Source organism: Ceratotherium simum, chromosome 7 (genome assembly GCF_057802395.1).
Source record: "Ceratotherium simum simum isolate JZ-2026a chromosome 7, ASM5780239v1, whole genome shotgun sequence".
NCBI classification, from domain to species: Eukaryota; Metazoa; Chordata; class Mammalia; order Perissodactyla; family Rhinocerotidae; genus Ceratotherium; species Ceratotherium simum.
In genome coordinates, this window is record NC_141906.1 from 65,138,393 (window position 1) to 65,156,508 (window position 18,116).

Consider the following 18,116-nt stretch of genomic DNA (forward strand, 5'->3'; position numbering starts at 1 on the left):
CATAATTTCAGACCCAGTCATCACCTGGGTGAATGTCACCCCTCCTGCCTCCTGTTCCACCCTGGCCTTGGCTTTCTCCCATTTTTTTGGCTAAAATTAAACTTGTTTTAAATTTGGAGTCTGTGAGTCGTCCATGCCCTGCACAGGACTGGCTGTGCTGCCCTTGGGGGTGGGGGTGGGGGTGGTGTGGATCACTATCTCCAGAGATAGAATTGATGCAAATGGGGGCCCAAATATTTGCATGGACCCTGCCCACATTACCCAGAACCAGGCTTTTCATTCAGCCTTGTCACACCCATTCCCTCTTCTAGTTCAGATTTCCTTTAGGCAGATACCCTTGGAGTCCAGCCTAAGCCTGAGCCCCATTCATTCTCGAGGAGAGCAGAGGAGGTGCTGATTCTTTGACCCGATAAATTATTTCCCTGGGCTAAGGCTAATTTATGTATCTGATTTACACTGAAATTTACAGATTGATAGAACACAATACATTTGTAAGATTTACGTACTCAAAAACATTTGTCAGTTGCCTCATAACACCACTGTGAACTTGGTATTGGAAACGGCAGGTTAGTTATGAATGCCATTTCCTTGAGGAAGAAATGAGGCCAAGGGCAGCGGCTACCTGGCCCAGGGCCACAAAGCCAGGAACGGCTGCACTTCTGGGGAACTGGGGTCTTCTGACTGTTTCACTGTGTGACATGGTGAAACTGGTCCTTCTATGGTCTGGGTCTTTGTTTCTGAGCAATAGAGTTCAGACATGGAACAAGAACTGAGGAGTCCTCTCCAGCCCATTAGACAGACATGAGCAGCCCCAAAGAGCTCAGCTGTCTGGGGGTCACTTGGTGTTGTTAATTTCCAAGGAGAGCCTTGATGGAAACTCTCAGTAAGGGCTTCATTGGGTCTGAGCGTTCCCCAGTTCTACCCATCTGTCTGTACCATGACTCCCCCTGCCCTGTGTCCACCGTCTGCCCTTCGTGACTATCCTACAACTCCTAATTTACTCTTTAATGCACTGTGCAGTTATTGAGTGCCTGCTCGCTGCAGGACCCTGTGCTCCGTGTTGGGGGATGTAAAGATGAAGAGAATAGTTCCTGCTTTGAAGAGCTTACAATCTAGTAGGCAGAGTTGAATGACAAAAATAAAGGCAACAAGGGGTTTTACGTGCTATCATCGTGAGGGCTCAGAGGAAGATGTTGTTCTTGGCCCCGAGTCCTAAATGATGTAACTCATCCAAGATGCCTTCTCCAGGGTCGGCTTCCTAGAAGAAGCAGCCCAGAGTCGATGAAACAACTCAGGCTGGTGTATTGTGCAGGACTGCATGATCTGCATCCAGGGTGTTCAGTGCAGGAGGATGCCCAGCTGAGGGGCAGATGGAGGCTGGATCCAGCCCTCTTTGCTTGCCAGAGCTGTGCTCCCAGGCAAGGATCTGCGTCTGCCCAGAGGAAGAGGCATCATTTTCTAATTCAGACAAAGGCATCATCTTGGCTTGCATTGGCTCTGCCACAACTTTTTAGTTATAAAGCTTTTTCACATGGGTATCTCATTTGATCCTCTCAACAACCACAGACAAGGTGGCAAAGAATGAGCAAACTCTGGTCCAGAAGTTCAGTGACTTGCTCAGGATCACCAGGCAAGGAAGTGGCAGAGCCAGGACCCCTGTGCTTCTTTTGTCTCCCTTGTGTCATGCTGACCACATGATTTCTGAAGGTCTTTTGCAACCAGTGGAGGCTCCTCCCCTCGCCCCAGTGGTATCAGGCACAAGGTCTCCCCATAGCAGAGGAAGGAGCAGCAGGTAACTCAGGAGCTCATGGATTGAAGGGAGCAGAGTGTTCTAGCTGCCAGGCCCTCTTGTCCTGCCACACATCTCGCTGCAGCTAATGAATTGCTAATACAATTTTCTAGATAATTTTATTTCCATAGTCCCACATTTTAATGTGTTTCCAAAAGCTAGCATTTATTTGCTTAATCTCCCAGTGTAATAGAATCTGCCCTGACTCATCATACATGCGAACAATCAGCTAGGCAGAAACTACAGCAAATTGTTTAATAACTCAAATCTAGCCTCTAGATTTTTAACTTGCATGCACCAATAGCTTTCCTTGTGTCTCATCTGCTTCTCCCCCCACCCTTTCCTTTTTTCTTTTTAAATATTTTTCCATCCTCCCAGCTGTTGGTCTCCAAACAGAAGAATGAGGAGAGTGGATGTGGGGCCTCTGAGCCCCGTTCTCTTCTCCTATGAGCCTTGGCCAGTGTATTGGGGGCCAGAGAGAGCCCCTGCACTTTGTGGGATGTCCCAGGAAGGGGAGAGAGACCATTGTAAGGACGTTGTAGCATTTTCTTTCCACGTAGTGACCGTATAACTTTAAACCTGTCACCAAGGTGAGGAGCTGGCTGTCTGGGACTTCAGGTGCACTGCACTTCCCGACTTGAGCCCAGGCCCCAGGTCCTATCGTATCACCTTCCTGGATTTCATTTCTCCGCTCCTTCTCCTGTCCTCACAACTCCTACCCAGTCTGTCCCCACCCTCCTCCAGTGGTAGCACAAAAGCAGTCAGCTCTCTCCCTGTTTCCAGCCACTTGCCACTGCCGTCAGTCCTCATGCTGCCTCCAGGGGCATTGCTGTCACATATAGGTTGCATCCTGCCAGCACCCCCTTATCCTTTCATGGTACAAATTGCCTGTAGAATGAAGTCTAATCTCTCCCACCTACGAAACAGCCCTCTGTGATTTGACCCCCAGAACCTTCCCTGCTCATCTCCATCCTCAGGGCCTGTTCTCTAGCCTCACCTGCTCTGAAATGGGCTTGTGATTCCTTGGCCTGCCTCCTGTGCCCCACTTCCTGGTCCTCAGCTTCTCAATATTCTTCATTTCTCAAAGCCTAACTCAGAATCTTCTCTAAAGCCTTCTTGGAGTCACCCTGTCTCATCATATGACTGGTCATTGACTTGTCTGAGTCCTCAGCCAGTTTGGGACCCTGTATCTCTGGTTGATCTCAGCATCCCCCTTGTCACCTAGCACAGTGCCTCCACTTGGTAATGCTCGCTGGGTCGGCTGAGTGGACATGAAGTGGGTTCAGGCCATCCTGAAGAGTAGCGACAGCACAGGGGGGCAGCACTGAGGACCTTGGGAAGACCAAGGGGCAGAGTGCTGTAGGACTGTCAGTTGGCCCTGCCGGTGGGATTGCCCTTGGAGGTCCTTTGGCCTGGCCTTTTAGGCTCGGCTGTCCTACTGGGAATGTTGTTCATGTTCCTTCTGACCTACGCTTCTTCCATGCTGGGGGTTTCAGGGGATGCATAAGGAGAAACCTGGGCTCTTCAAGGGCATGGCTTGCCCAGGAAGCCTGTTCCGTCTTACCGATTTAAGGCAGCTGTTTGACATCTGGCTTTTAGGGACAGAGTGGGTGGTGCTGGGGGACCTCAGGATGAAGCAGCCAGGGAAGCCATGTCACAGAATGTGTTGTAGACGGACTCCACTCCTGGGCAATGGTGACCTGTCTGGGCTGGAATTTGATGACTCACTGTTAACCCTTGGTCTGCCTCTGCCTAGAGCCCCCTCAATCAAGTGGAGCCAAGCACCCCACTACCTCCCAGACATCTTGCTGGCTCCCAGCGGGGTTGGAAGGATTCAGAGAGCTATACCCATGACTCTGCTTCCAGCCCACTCCTCCTGGCCCGGGTTCTCTAGCTGTTGCTGGAGGAGGCCCGCAATGCACTGGGGCTCCTGAACCAGCCACGTTGGAGGTGGCTTGCTGGTGTCGTTATCTGCCTCTTCCAGGAGAAGCCCAGACAGACAGGTGGCAGACCCAGAGCTAGACATGGGCCCAGCCCTGTGGTTTCTGAGATCAGACAAACCCAGGCTTTTTCAAATCCCAACTCTGCCTCTTTCTCACTGTGTGACCTGAGGCAAGGTATTTCCTCGCTTGGTTTTCCCGTTTGTAGAAAGGGGATGAGAATGGCTGCCTTGCGGGGTTGCCAGTTTCGAATGAGATGACAACACAGATAAGCACCTAGAGCAAGGCCTGTGTTAGTTTCCTTCCCTTCTGCTCTTTGGGGCCAGGAGCAAACCCATGCCCTAGCTTGTATCCAGTCTCCCCTGCTCAGCATGCCCAGACCTGGCCTCAGCAACGACTGCTGGCAGGATGGAGCCTGACTGCAGGGACCTAGGCACCAGAGTGTCTGCAGTGGAGGCTGTGAGGAGTGGAGGAGAAGGGGGCAGTGAGAGGTCTTGCCTTCCCACTAGTCCATCCCAAACACAGCCATGAATGGGACTGAGGCGTGAGCATAGATCTCCCACTTGCCATCTCCACTGATGGACCAGGGAGGCAGCAAGGCTCTTTATGCTGTCCTTCTCTTCACCTCACTTTCCACCAGGAGCTCCCTGATTCCACACTGAGCAGCCCACGACTCCCAGAAGCCAAAGCTCTGCCCCTCCCTCCACTCTGGGCTGGGTGGACAGACGCTAGACCTGCCCACCTTTCCTGCTTGTGTCCCTCATACAGGAGAAGGGAGTGCAGGGCTGAGCACAGATGCCTAGATGCCAGAAGAGAGAGGCGAGCAGATGGGCTTCCCGGGGGAGCTGATGTACTTAGGGAAATGGAATCCAAAATGGTGGGCAGTGAGCCACCAGTTAGGACTCTGATGGGGGGACCTTCCTCATGTGGTGCTGTACCCAGACAGGCCATGGCTCCAGAACAGCATCAGGAAGGGGGATGATAACAAACAGAAAATGGCAGCCTATCTTTGTAGGGTACCATGGGCTACCTGCCTGTGCTTCTGATCAGCACAGGGAATGACTGGACAGAATTAAATGGAAATCTCATGTCACTCATTAGCTTCAAGTCCTTTGACAATTGCCCATTGGTCTTGGAATAAAGCCTAAAGCTCTTAACATGGTTTTCAAGACCCCGCATGACCTGGCCCCTGTCTACTCCGTTGGCCTTCCCTTCCACTCCTCCCTGCTCACCAGCTGTGCTGTTCTTCTGTCTGATCCACCGACTCAGCACACTTCTTTCCAGCCCAGAGTGTTCACAGATACTGTTCCGTCTTCCCCCACTGGCCCAGTGTGCTGGGTAATGTCTATCATGAGAGCAGGGACTTTGTATAGTTTTACATGGTTACATCCCCAGTGCCAAAAAGACAGTCTACTTGTAGAAGGTACTAAAATAACGTTCGTTGAATGAATGGACACTTAAGATGTGTGCTTTCATGAATGGAGAAGTGGTTAAAAGAACAGGGTTTGTAGCTGGCATCAGGAAAGGATTCAAATCCAGGCTGTCTGGGCTTGAATACCGGCTCTTCTGCTTATGAACTCTATGGAGCTTTGGACAAGTTATTCAGTCCTTCTGTGCCTCATTTTCCTTATCTGAAAGCTGAGGATGGAGAGGTACCCTTTGGAGATGTGATTTTAAATTAGTCACATTTGCACAATGGCTGGCACATGTTATCTTCATTATTGTGACTCCTCACAGAGGCCACCCTGACTTACCCGCTCCTGCCCCAGACTTCAGAAAGTCCCTCTGATATGTGCCATCAGGGTACCCTGCCTTTGACACGGCACTCCACACCATTGCAGACTCACACTTGCTGCTGCGACAGATTTGCTTAATGTCTCTCTTTCTCCTTCTAGACTTTAGGCTCCATGAGGGCAGGAAGTAAGTTGGTTTTGTCCACCATGGAGCCATATACTAGGTGCTCCATCAACACTGCATGGCCTGGGCCGCTCCTGGGTTTGCCCCCAGCATGGAGGCTTGGGGGCACTAGTCCCGACGCTGGCTCTGCCTGGATGGGTAAAGATGGGCCTGTGTTCCACCCTCCTGAGGCTCTCCCGCTCCTGTCTCCTGCAGGCACTGACATGGCAGTCTTCTGTCTGCTGTGCGGCAAGCGTTTCCAGGCGCAGAGCGCGCTGCAGCAGCACATGGAGGTCCACGCGGGCGTGCGCAGCTACATCTGCAGCGAGTGCAACCGCACCTTCCCCAGCCACACGGCCCTCAAGCGCCACCTGCGCTCACACACAGGTACGACATCCAGGTGATGGGCGGATCAGGTCTCTGCAAACCCACGTCTGGACTTACCTCCAAAAACAGGCAGTGGAAGTACCTGGTGTATCAGCTGTCAGCCCTTCTTTGCTCAAGAGTTGGGCATGAAGGGGTTTCCATAGTGCAGGTGAATGTTGACAGGGCTCCTCCCAGTCCCATTTTGTGGACCGTTGCTTCTCATCTCTCTGTGATTGACAGAGAGTGCTCATTAAAAATGCAGACTCTTCTCCCACCCTCAGAAAATTTGACTCAGTGAGTCTGGGATGGAATCCAAGACTCAACGTTATTAATAAATATTCCCAAGGGATTCTGATGCAGGTGGACCCCCAAATGCATTTTGATAAAAACCAACCTGCAAGGTCTCTAACTTGTTTTTCTAACGCCCAGTGCCTCCCACTGCCCCTATAATGTACACACAGTCCTGAAGTCAGCTTCGGGCTCTTAAAGGAATGTTGCAGAAGTGGTCCTACTTGCTCCACAATAGCAGAAGCAAATTTTCTATACTTGGGCCTTAACCTTACTAAGGGGAGACAATGAGGGTCTTTAAACCAATGAGTCATGAAATATCCCTGCTTGGCCAGTTCTAGATGATGGAAGAAGAGAGGGATTATGAGTCATGGGGGCTAGGCCAGGTGCCCAGGTACTGGCAGTCCCTGCCACCATCTTTTAGGTTTGGGGCGTGGGATGCCTGGTCCCTGAGGTCCAGGGGGCATTTGCTTCCTTGCAGCAGCCCCTGATCCTCTAGCAAGAGAACAGATGACTGAAATTCTTTCCTTTCTCTAAGGCAAAATGGGGTCTTTGCTGACTGTCCATGGAAAAGGAATGCCCATTTCTGAGTCTGCATGTGTCTCTGCTTGTATGTGTTCTGTCCTGGGTTTGGGGTGAGAGTGGGCAAGAGGGTAGGGCCAGGGAGACAGACAGGCAGACTCTCTATCTGGGTTTGTAACAGGGTGTATCCTCATGTCTGTTGGAGAGGGTATAAAAAACTCTGTGTGCCTCAAGACAGGAATGGCAGGACCCTTTCTGTCCTCATTCTTGAGTCTTGTCACAGGTCTGGAATTAAGTCCGCAGGCCAGGCTTTTCATGAATAGCAGACTCTGCTGAATAAGGGAGGGGGCTTTATTTATCACAGACTGAGTGGGCCTGTCCTGCCAGCAGTCGGCATCCTCACCAAGGAGCCTACTAGGCTCTCACTTCTGGATGCCATTCTATTCAGAGGAGCATACTGCCTTAGCACCACCAGATTTGCTTACGACTATTTAGATTTGCTGGCATAGGGCAAGGGGAGGTCTCAGATGGTAGGGCCCTACAAGAAAGGCTAAGGAGGAAGGGATGCCAACAAGGACTTTCTCTATAATGACTATATACGCATCCCTGCAGGTATATGCACCATCCTGTCCACACCTCCCCACTGGGTCCCCAAGTTCAGCCTTATCAAAGATGGCCAATTACCTTTCAGCCATTTCTGAGCATGTTGCTGGGTCACATCAGTCGGCTTCATGTGACTTAAGTGATCCCAGTCCTGCTGAGTCCACCCAGGATATGCCCTGCTGTGCCCGTGCCACCTTCTGAGAGCTCAGATATCAAAATGTCACGTGCCCCTGTGTCCATCATGGCTCAGATCCATGGCGAGGGGCTATTTCCAGACATAATTTGGGAGAAGTGCTTGCTTAATCTAGGAAACGAGGAGCATGTGCGCTGCCCGTGCACACACACACACAAACACCCATCGAGTTTCCCACCAGTGGGGCTCTGTGCACACCAGCTGTACCCAGGGCGAGCACACCCCCCACACAATGCCTCATCAATATTCCGTTGTTCTTGGCCCATTTGCTGCTGGGGCTGGGTGTTTAGCATCGGCAGCTGTGTTTGGTGGGTTAGTCCAGCCACGCTGTTGGCATTGATGGATCCCTGATTCACACGGCCCATCATACAATAAACTCTCAGCTGTGCTGAAGGGAGGGGACCGAGGAGCTGATGGGGTGGGGCTGGGGTGGGGAGGGCGACACTGGGCCTGGGCGGTGCCAGGGAAGCCACCAGGTAAGGACAGACCTCCAGGGTCACAGGTGCACTGGGCAGGCCAGAGGGGGCTCTAATTAGTCTCGTTTGTCCTGCACTTAATGTCAAGCTCATTAAAGAGGCTACAGAGTTAATCAACATACCACAAATTGGATTTTGAGTTCAGCCGCCAGTTTTGTGCGCATTATGGCAACACTGACACAATTAACACTCAGGGTGAGGATTTTAGGCCAGGTATTTGCCATGCGTCAGAATCTGTGTGTGTGCGTGTGTTGACGTCTTTCTTTTTTTCTTCTAAGTTCTTTTTATTCGCTTCCCTGGGCTGACTCGGTAGATTTCCTATTTAAACTCATTTAACATGTGATCCACTTCATAATTAAATTCATAAAACTCTGATCAAACAAACCTCTCTGCCTTAACCCTTTGTTTTTTAAACTCTCAGGGCCCCCCCTCCGGAGAAGAAGGGCACAGACGGTGGCCCCCCCCCACCCCGTCGCAGCCGGGTGGCTGCCGATGTACGTTTTAATTACTGGCTCTGGCTGAAGTCTCACGTGGCCCTTGCTTTATTTATTTATTTATGCCTTAATGAGGATACTGAATCCTTGATTAAAGTTGTAATCGTTGCCGATTCGGTAAGGAGGGGGAGTTGGATGTCAGACGGGGCTGTGTGCGCAAACGTCTACACAGAGAGAGTGGCATGCGGGCCCAGGCACTTACAGACTGACCCTCTCTGTGTTAGATACACAACTAATTAGGACCAGGGTCTGCATGGGCCTCTACTCCCCTTGGGTTGGGTGGGGCTGGTGGCTGGAGACCCGCCCTGGCAGCGAGAGGATGGGCAGGTGCTGAGAACCCCAGGACTCGCTCCATCCCCAGATCTGCATGGGAGGGACTTGCTGGCGGTGCTTCTGAGCCCTGGCAGTGCCCCATAGATTGGTGAGAACTGGTGTCATGGGATGGCTCTGCTCTTCGAGCTTCTCCTGTCCAGCTCCTTGAGGGAAGTGCTGCACCCACCCCTCTACACCCTCAGAGCTTCTTGCAAATCTTCTACCCACGAGACAGCCCGCCAGTGAGCAGACCCCAGCATCCACTCCCCACAGAGCCTTAAAAACCCTTCAGAGCCATCAGAAGAGATGAGAATTTATGTGGGTACAGGGGCCTGCCTTCGAGAGGGGGGAGGTTTGGTTAGCGGCCGGCGGAGGGGAGAGAGAGCAGAGTAAAATATCATTTTAAAGAGGAAGTGAACGCACAGGCATGCGAGTCTATAACGAGAAGGACAATTTATGCCCAGGCACGAGCGCAGTTTGACATGGGGATAATGAAAAAACGTAGGTCATTGTGGATGACTTAAACCTTCAGCAGCTGAAGAAAATGTATGAAATGCAGAGGACATTACACGGTTGGCAGCCCCGCACATCTGCAGAGGGACAAGTGAAATACAGTGGGCCATTCTTTACCATAAACTGTGGTTGTTGGAGATGCAGCCCAGAGAAATTGTAATTACAGTGACAAGACGAATCAGTGATATTTAAATATTCATGAACAAAGTCTGGGGTGATCAATCTATCTTTATTGTCTGTGCCTTCATTCCTGTAATAAATAAGTGGCTGAAGTCTTCACCTTTCATCCCTCTAAGCCCCCACTTTGGGTACAAAGTGAAAGATGGTTAATCCCCACACCCCAACCTCTCGCCCTCCAGGGGACTTAAGAGTGGAATGCACAAAAAGGAGGCTGATGGGCATAGATTCCAAGCCAAGGAAAGTCAGTTCTCCCCCAGTTTCATAAACTCTGCATTTCCCGAGTGATGCTCTGGGTCGTCCCTCTGCCACATACTGAGGCTACGAGCATGAACAAGGCTCCATGCTTACCCTGGAGGTGCTTCCATTCTACAAGCATGGTGGCCGTGACAGGAGGTAGGGCACAGCCTGTCAGTTAGCAATCTGATAATTCTCCAGTGTCCAGACTCTGGAACCAGACCGGAGTCTGAATCCTGACTCAGCTACTTACTATTTGACCATGGGGACCATGTAAAAGCATCTCATTTTTCTCATCTGTAAAATGAGAATGATAGTATCTTTCTTATAAGGTTTTTGTGACGATGACGTGATATGATCCTGTGAAGTTCTTGGCACAGTAGTAAGCATGCAACAAGTGTGGGCCATTTAAATTAGAAAGTGCCGTAAAAATTATACTACTACTACTAAAAGAACGAAATGCTGGACATTTCTTCTCTTTGGGGACAGAGAAGAAAGTGTGACTCATTTTATCTGGGAGACTAAAGGGAAGCTTCAAAATAGCGGTGACATATGAGCTGGGCCTAGAAGGATGACTAGGAGTTCACCGGAGAGAGAGCAGGAGAGGAGAAAGAGAATCAAGCAGACAGAACAGCTACGTAAAACTGGGGAGGAGGGAAAGAGCAGAAGGTATTTGGGGGACAATGAGAAGTTCTCCAAATTGGAGGGATTTTTTTATTGACATATGATATTGTATTAGTTTTAGGTGTACAATATAATGATTTGATATATGTATATATTGCAAAATGATTGCCACAGTAAGTTTAGATAACATCTGTCACCTCACATAGTTACAAATTTTTTTCTTGTGATGAGCACTTTTAAGATCTGATCTCTTAGCAACTTTCAAATATATAATACAGTATTGCTAACTATAGTCACCATGCTGTACATTACATCCCCAGGACTTAGCTTATAACTGGAAATTTGTACCTGTTGGCCCCCTTCACCCATTTTACCCACCCCCTACCCCCCACCTCTGGCAACCACCAATCTGTCTCCGTATCTGTATAAGTTCAGTGTTTTTTAGATTCCACATATCAGTGAGATCATATGGTATTTGTCTTTCTCTGACTTACTTCATTAGCATAATGCCCTCAGGATCCATCCATGTTGTCACAAATGGCAAGATTTCCTTCGTTTTTATGAATGAATAATATTCCATATTGTGTGTGTATGTGTATGTGTGTGTGTATATATATATCATATTTTCTTTATCCATTCATCCATCAGTGGACGCTTAGGTTGTTTCCATGTCTTGGCTATTGTAAATAATGCTTCACTGAACATGAGGGATGGTGCGTATATCTTTGGAGGGATTTTTTCTGAGGGTAGAGGAGTCAGGCTGGAGTGGCTTTTGCCCCTGACCTAGAGGAAGGGAAGAGAAGATAGCATGGGAAGCTGGGGGGCAAGGTCTCAAAGTCCCCAGGTCTGTTCTACCCTCGTGGGCGCCTGCTTTCTGGGGACTGTTATTCATCTATAAACCAAATGGGCTCTCTTTTCCCTAGACTGCCCCTTGACCCATGGATGACCGCTGGGCCACAGGAAAGTATGGACGTATGGGCACACATTTGCTCCCTATTTATGCTCTGGGGGCCGGCAGAGGCTGGGGGTCCTTAAGTCATCTTTGGAGGTGTTGAATGCAGCAGTCTCATCCTCCTGGTGCATTGAACATGCCCTACTGTCCCCTAAAGATGGGGCAGGGGGAGGCAAGGACCTGATCCAGCCCCTTGTCCCCACAGGCGACCATCCATATGAGTGTGAGTTCTGTGGCAGCTGCTTCCGGGATGAGAGCACACTCAAGAGCCACAAACGCATCCACACGGGCGAGAAACCCTACGAGTGCAATGGCTGCGGCAAGAAGTTCAGCCTCAAGCACCAGCTGGAGACGCACTATAGGGTGCACACAGGTACTGAGGGCCAGTGAAGGTGCCTGGGCTGGCTCTGGGCCCTGGGTGGGAGTGGGGGACAGATGGTTCCCCAGAGAAGCCCAGGTGAAGATAGTCCAAGGCTGCACTACAGAGTAGGACAGCTTCTGCTAAGGGTTAGTTTGGTGGCCTGAGAGCCACTGCCCCTTCTCCAGACTGAGGCAGACATTGCTCATTGATCACAGCACACTTTCCATGAGCCCAGACTAGCACTCCAGGCGGGCATACCAATAGATCACAGATGATGTGCAAGGTGACAGCTGTTGGTGAATCCCAAATTAGGGTCAAGTTGGCCCAATTAGCTGAAAGTGAGGGTTGGGGTGGTTTTATGTTACTTGAGGGTTAGAGTAAGAGTTAGGGGCATTGAGTTAGGTTATGATGAAGGTTGGGAAATTGTAAGTTAGAGTTAGGTTCTGCAATTAGAGGAGCAGATGGATTTAATAAGCCCTCTACGTGTATGGTGTTTCACCGTTTCAAAGGGCCTTCACGTTCCTTTTTTCGTAAAAGAAATGTGAGCTACTGTTTTACCTGGGATCTGAGGACAGTGGTCCTGATGTCCAGAATTGCCAGAGTTGGGGGCAGTGGAATGCTGGAGCTGGCCCGCACCTGCTTGTGAAAGCCAGTTTTGCACGTCTTTTCCCAGCTCCAAGTTCAGTGATATCGCCTTGGTTGCTTAAAATCAGTGGGAGTATTCACAACGTGGACATCGGCAAATGCCACAAACCAGGGCTTTTTGGAGAGCCAGTTGTTACACATTTAACACCAGTACACTGCTGGTTGGGGGGAAGGTAGACATTCAGAAAGACTTCCTCTGAGGATAAGAGGTAGTGGAGGGTAGTGGAATCTGGCAAACTAGGAAGCCTCCTCTAATCAAGGGAGACAGCTGTCCTGCGCAGAGGAAGGGAGAGGTGACCTCAGGCAGGTCCTGCTGGCCTAGGGGAGAGCATGCTCCCGTGGGAGGGGAGAGAGAGAGGATCAGTGAGAGAGGGTGTGTGTTGTGATAGCTCTGCTCTCTTGCCTCAAGCATGGGCCACAAGGAGAGGATGGGGTGCTCATTGCTGACAACTGGAGAGACCTAGAGGATTCCCCAGAGCCCTGGGGCTTCTTAGCCCCTTGTTGGGGATGTGACCTGGCAGGCGGATCATTAAATGCATTGGCAGTGACTATTCTAAATAGCCAGTCAATAGTTAGATCACTTTGGTTGTTCATTACTTCATTATTTGCTGGGGCCTCTGCATGGAGGAGTATCGATAGCGAGATGGCTAGCCAGTTAATTACTGTATTGAAACAAGGTTCCCTCACATCCTCTGCTCAGCTCCAGGGGGCTGTAACCTCCCAGAGGGGAGGTCGGCTAGCAGTGAGGGTATGGCCATGCACTCCCAGGTTCTCTGTCCCTCCCCCATTCTAGCCCCAGAGTGGAAGGCAGGGTCCAGCAGAGGTTCTTAGAGCCTTAGAGGACTGGACATGCCCAGATGCAGATGTTTGAAGGAGAGGTCCCCTTAGTTTCACTCCACCCCTACTCCCTACCATCTGTAGCCCTGAAAGGACTCCATCCACTTGCTCCCCTAGAAGGAACTGTGTGCTGAAGAGCCATCCCCTGAGAGCATCCCCTCCCACGGGAGCATGCTCTCCCCTAGGCCAGCAGGACCTGCCTGAGGTCACCTCTCCCTTCCTCTGCGCAGGACAGCTGTCTCCCTTGATTAGAGGAGGCTTCCTAGTTTGCCAGATTCCACTACCTCTTATCCTCAGAGGAAGTCTTTCTGAATGTCTACCTTCCCCCCAACCAGCAGCATCCATTTAGGGCCCTCACTGCCCCTTTTCTAGACCTCCATTTCCTTTCTTAAGGAAGGGAAGAGTCTGTGTCTTTGGGAGAGTTAAGAAGAGGAAGGCAAGGAGCTGGAGCTATGCTGAATGGTATCATAGCCACGAGCTACATGTGGCTGTTTAAGTTAGTTACAGTGAAGTAAAACTAAAAATGTAGTGCCCGGTCACACCAGCCACATTTCATCTGTAATTAGTGGCTACCATATTGGTAGCATCCATCATCATGGAAAGTTCTAGTGGAAAGTGCTAAACTATTCAACAAGCCTGAGGGAGGCAGGAGGGCCCAGAGCATCCCTGTGGAGGCCCTCACGGCCCCTCCCCGTGTCCTGGCTTTCTCCTGCCCTTCCCTCACAGGTGAGAAGCCCTTTGAGTGTAAGCTGTGCCACCAGCGCTCCCGGGACTACTCGGCCATGATCAAGCACCTGAGAACGCACAATGGCGCCTCGCCCTACCAGTGCACCATCTGCACGGAATACTGCCCCAGCCTGTCCTCCATGCAGAAGCACATGAAGGGCCACAAGCCCGAGGAGATCCCGCCCGACTGGAGGATAGAGAAGACTTACCTCTACCTCTGCTACGTGTGAGGCGAGGCCCGCTGCAGTGGCGGAGGAGCGGGGAGCGAGAGAAGAAGAGTGAGGGAGGGTGAGGTCAAGGAAGGACTGTGCAAAAAAAAAAGAAAAGAAAAAAGAAAGAAAAAAAAGAGGAGAAAAAGGAAACCTGAGAGCTGTCTGGCTTTGGATTCTCTCTGGGGCTCCGGGTGCCCTGGATGCCTGGCCACTGCCCCTTCCCCGGGGGTCTCCAACCCACCTCTCCTGGCTGGAGGTTGGCCTGGTTTTCTTGGGTGGGGGTGGTGGGGGTTTTGCTCAGCTCAGATATTGGCATATTTTTCTCTTCCCTTCATCCAGACCCCCCTTTTTGTCCAGAAATGGAGGCTAGGGAGGGGGTGAGGGGTCCTCTGGTCAGAGCCAAACAGTCTCTGCCTGCTCTCACTGACTCCTCAGAAGATGGGGGCTGGGTGGGGAGGGAGAAAGGGGGGCCTGCCGATGGTGTGGGTGGGTGGGTCACTGGTTGACGCTCAAAATGGCAGCTTTAGTTTGGTGGGGGCAGAGTGGTGTGTGGGGGGCTCTCCTTCCCTTCCACTACTCGGTTCTTCTGTTGCTTTCCTCCGCTCTGCTGCATCTGGATGGCCCCTCGTGGTCTTCAGGAGCCTCATAACTCTTGCCCCCTCCCCTAGCTCCTTGCTCCCTGCCTCCTCTTGACTCCTGCCCCCTAAGTCCAGGGGCGCCCAGCCCCTCATGGATCAGCGGCCTCTGCCACCTCCTCCAGCTCCCTAGTGGGGAAGCTGATTCCAGAGCCCCCTCTCCCACCCCTAGCTTTCTGAGAACCTGAGACAAAATAAATGGAAGCCCCCCCCCCCCCCGTCAGGCCCTGTCGTGAGTGAGATCCTGCTGAGCTGCTTTTGCTTCCAAAGTGGAAAAACGTAACAGCTACGTACATACAATCCCACCAAACTAACAAACACAACCCCTAACGCCCCCTGTCGCAGCCCTTGGAGAAAGGATCCATGAAAGGGCTCATTGTCCAAGGGAAGGATGGGGATGTCCTTCTCCAGATGTGCCCCACACCTGGACGAGGGGACACCCTGCCCCAGGGTCGGGGTAGCTGCCAGAGGAGGGAGTTGTTGAGTTGTCCTGGGGACCCTTTGAACATAGGGGCCCAGGGGCCCCCAAACCTGGTGAGCTCAGCGGGAAAAGCCAGGTGCAGAGAGCTGCAGAGAATTCCCGGCTCCCAGGGCCCCCCAGACCACAGGGGGAGGAGGAGGAGTGGAAAACGCTTTGGCCTTCTGTTCTGTTTTGCTTCTTTTCTGTGTCCCCTGTTCCCCTGTTAGCACATTGTACTTGAATTACCTCAGTTTTTTGTGACCTCATGAGCTTTTTTAACCCCTGTATCTCTTTTTTGGTTGGGGGTTGGAGGAATGGGGAGGGTGTTCTTTTCTGTTTCTTGTGTAAATTAATAGTTGGTTTAATAGACTTCAGCTGGCCCAGGCCCTCCCATCCCCTAGCGCCTAGCCTCCAGCTGGAAGGAGCTGTCCAGAAGGAGCTGAGTACTCAGGATCTGAACGTGAGAGCCGGGGGTCAGCAGAAGGTGGGTGGAGGGGTGGTGTATTGGGGACACTCTGGAGTCACCATTGGCTCTGCCCTGGGCATGAATCATCCGTGCCCAGCATCGATTTAGCCTAGAATGCTCTGGAGAAGATCCCACCTTTCTTAGAATTTGCTGGGTCATTTGGGCCTGGGGGACCTGTATTATTCAGATCCTTGCAACTGTGTGGTCCCACCTCTGTGTGCATGATCATTGCCAAAACTGGTCTATTTTCACGGCTGGCGTGGGGATGAGCCAGCCTGTGTTGTGTTGCTTTGGGGTGGGGGTATTGTTTTTCCGAAAGCTACCTCTTATGTTTGTCCAGTTGTTCTTCTGTTCCCTTCACGCCTCCCGTTCTGCTGCGCTGCGCCCCCCTCCTTCTCCCCAGCCTCCCCGCCCCGGATTTTGGAAAGCACATTTGCAATATTTGTGTTCACTTTGGGATGGGCCCTCTGTTTCATCTCATGCTTTATTTGTTAAGAGTTGTGTTTTTTTTTCTTTCCTTTCTCTCTCTGAGAAAGTTGTGGCTGCGTTTGTATTTTAGGTTTTAAAAAGTGGTTTAGGGAAGCGGTTTGGGGAGAAGGGTTGTGAGGAATATAGGGAAGCCGGAGGGATGGGTGCTGCTGTGACCACCCCCCTGTCCCTCGGCCCCACCCCTCCGGCCCTCCCCTGCAATCTCGCCCACCACATCTGAAGGCCTTAAAAATTGTGTGTTGGGGGGATATGAGCTGGGGGGACTGTGTCACTAGACTGTTGATTGGGGATGATAAGGTAGAGAGGATGCTATTTTGCAACTATAATAATGACTTAGTGCTTTGGAAAGGAAAAAAAATGTTAAACTTGAATATGTGACTAGAGCAGTTGTGTTTATAATGTGAAAAGAGTGAAGTTGTTGGGGGAGGAGCAGTCTGTAAGAAATCATTATGCACTATTGCTTCCTCCCCCAATCTGGGAAGAAGGGGAGACTGGCTGGCCCTCAGGGGATCTGTAAATCCCAGAAAACAGTATTGTAACAGCAAGATGTCATTCAACTTTGGTGGGGAAGGAAAGAAAATCCAGCTATTCCATAGACCTAGCTGACACCTCTTGTTCTCCCCCACCCTCTCCCGCAGCCTGGGTCTCCTCCCCTATTCATCAAAGCTGAGAGGGTTGAGCTAATATTTACAAATTGTAATATTTTTGTAATGTTTGTTAGTTGACCTTCGTCAGTTCTACAGAAACTTGCCCTTTTCTTTTGTAATGTGAATAGGAAAAAAAAAAGATAAAAAAAAAATCCACCACCACCAACAAAATATCCCTTTGTACATGTGTGTGCGTGCGTGCGTGTGCTTTTTGTGTGTGGTTGTGTGTTAAGTCACGCAGTATTGTTGTGATCTGGTGTTGCAGCACTGGATGGTACTCAATCAGCACCCGCCCGCCCCCACCATCCCTAGTAGGAGGGGATGCTCCTAGGGAGGTAGAGAGAGCCGGTCAGGGCACGCGCTCTGAAGGATACGTACGGGATAGGGAGAGGTCTGTCGTTTTTGCTCTCCCCTCCTCCCCCATGAAGCCCCAGACACCCTCAACAGAGTCCAACATGCCTCTTTCCCAGCTTCTGACTCACAAAGATGGAAGAAGTCTGGCCTTGCCAAGGCCTTCTTGACAGGACCTGATGAGGGTCCGAAGTTATCTGGAGGCTTTAGATGTGTCTGGATAAAGGGGGCTGGGGAGACTAGGCGGGTGGAGGTTGCTGTCTCCCCAGCTGAGATCTGAATGTTTTCACTTGCCTCTTCTTTCTGCCATCTAGCCCCTTGGCCACCCCGCTGCCTTTAGCTGTGGTACTGCTGACAACCTTACTCGCTGCTGCCTTATCCAGCAGAGCAGAGCTTCTCCAGCCTGGAACGTCCAAGTTGGTTAATAGTCCTTTCCTATGTTCAGCTCCTACAGGCGTGTCCCTTAATGCTTTTGGTGACACTTCCCCCCTCACTCATGTGCTCTTTCCCTGTTCACTCCTTCACTCATTCAAAGCATTAAAATCCTATGTGTATATAGGATAGACAAATATATAGAGAGAGATATATATAGCAAGAGAGAGATATAAAATAGTAAATATCATTGCTGCTTTGGGCTGCTTTGGAGGAGGCCACGGATATGGGGAAGGTAGATCTGGGGTGCGGGGGTGGGTTGGGAGGCTGGGGGACCCAGTGATTCAGTACAATCCAGGGATGCAACGCGGGCTTGTTTAATCTTTGTGCCTGAACGGTTTTTCCATGTTTAGAAAAAAAAAAAAAAACTGCTGCAATTTTTCACAAGTGTATGGTACCCTTCTGGATGCTGTTGGTGCAGCCGGCTGCAGGGGTGTCAAGGCCCCAGAGGGAGAGGGCCATCGGCTTACCGC

The 18,116-nt window shown here is 50.9% G+C and overlaps 1 protein-coding gene across 1 annotated transcript in view; it reads left to right on the forward strand.

Moving 5' to 3' along the window:
- ZBTB16 (zinc finger and BTB domain containing 16) overlaps positions 1-14,318 on the forward strand; it is a 177,686-nt gene extending 163,368 nt beyond the window's left edge. The window contains exons 5-7 of the mRNA XM_004427308.3: positions 5,842-6,012; positions 11,588-11,755; positions 13,952-14,318. Of these exons, the coding sequence (XP_004427365.1) occupies positions 5,842-6,012; positions 11,588-11,755; positions 13,952-14,181 (569 nt within the window). The 3' untranslated portion in view covers positions 14,182-14,318. The remainder of the gene's footprint in view (positions 1-5,841; positions 6,013-11,587; positions 11,756-13,951) is intronic.
- Positions 14,319-18,116: the final 3,798 nt, after the last annotated feature.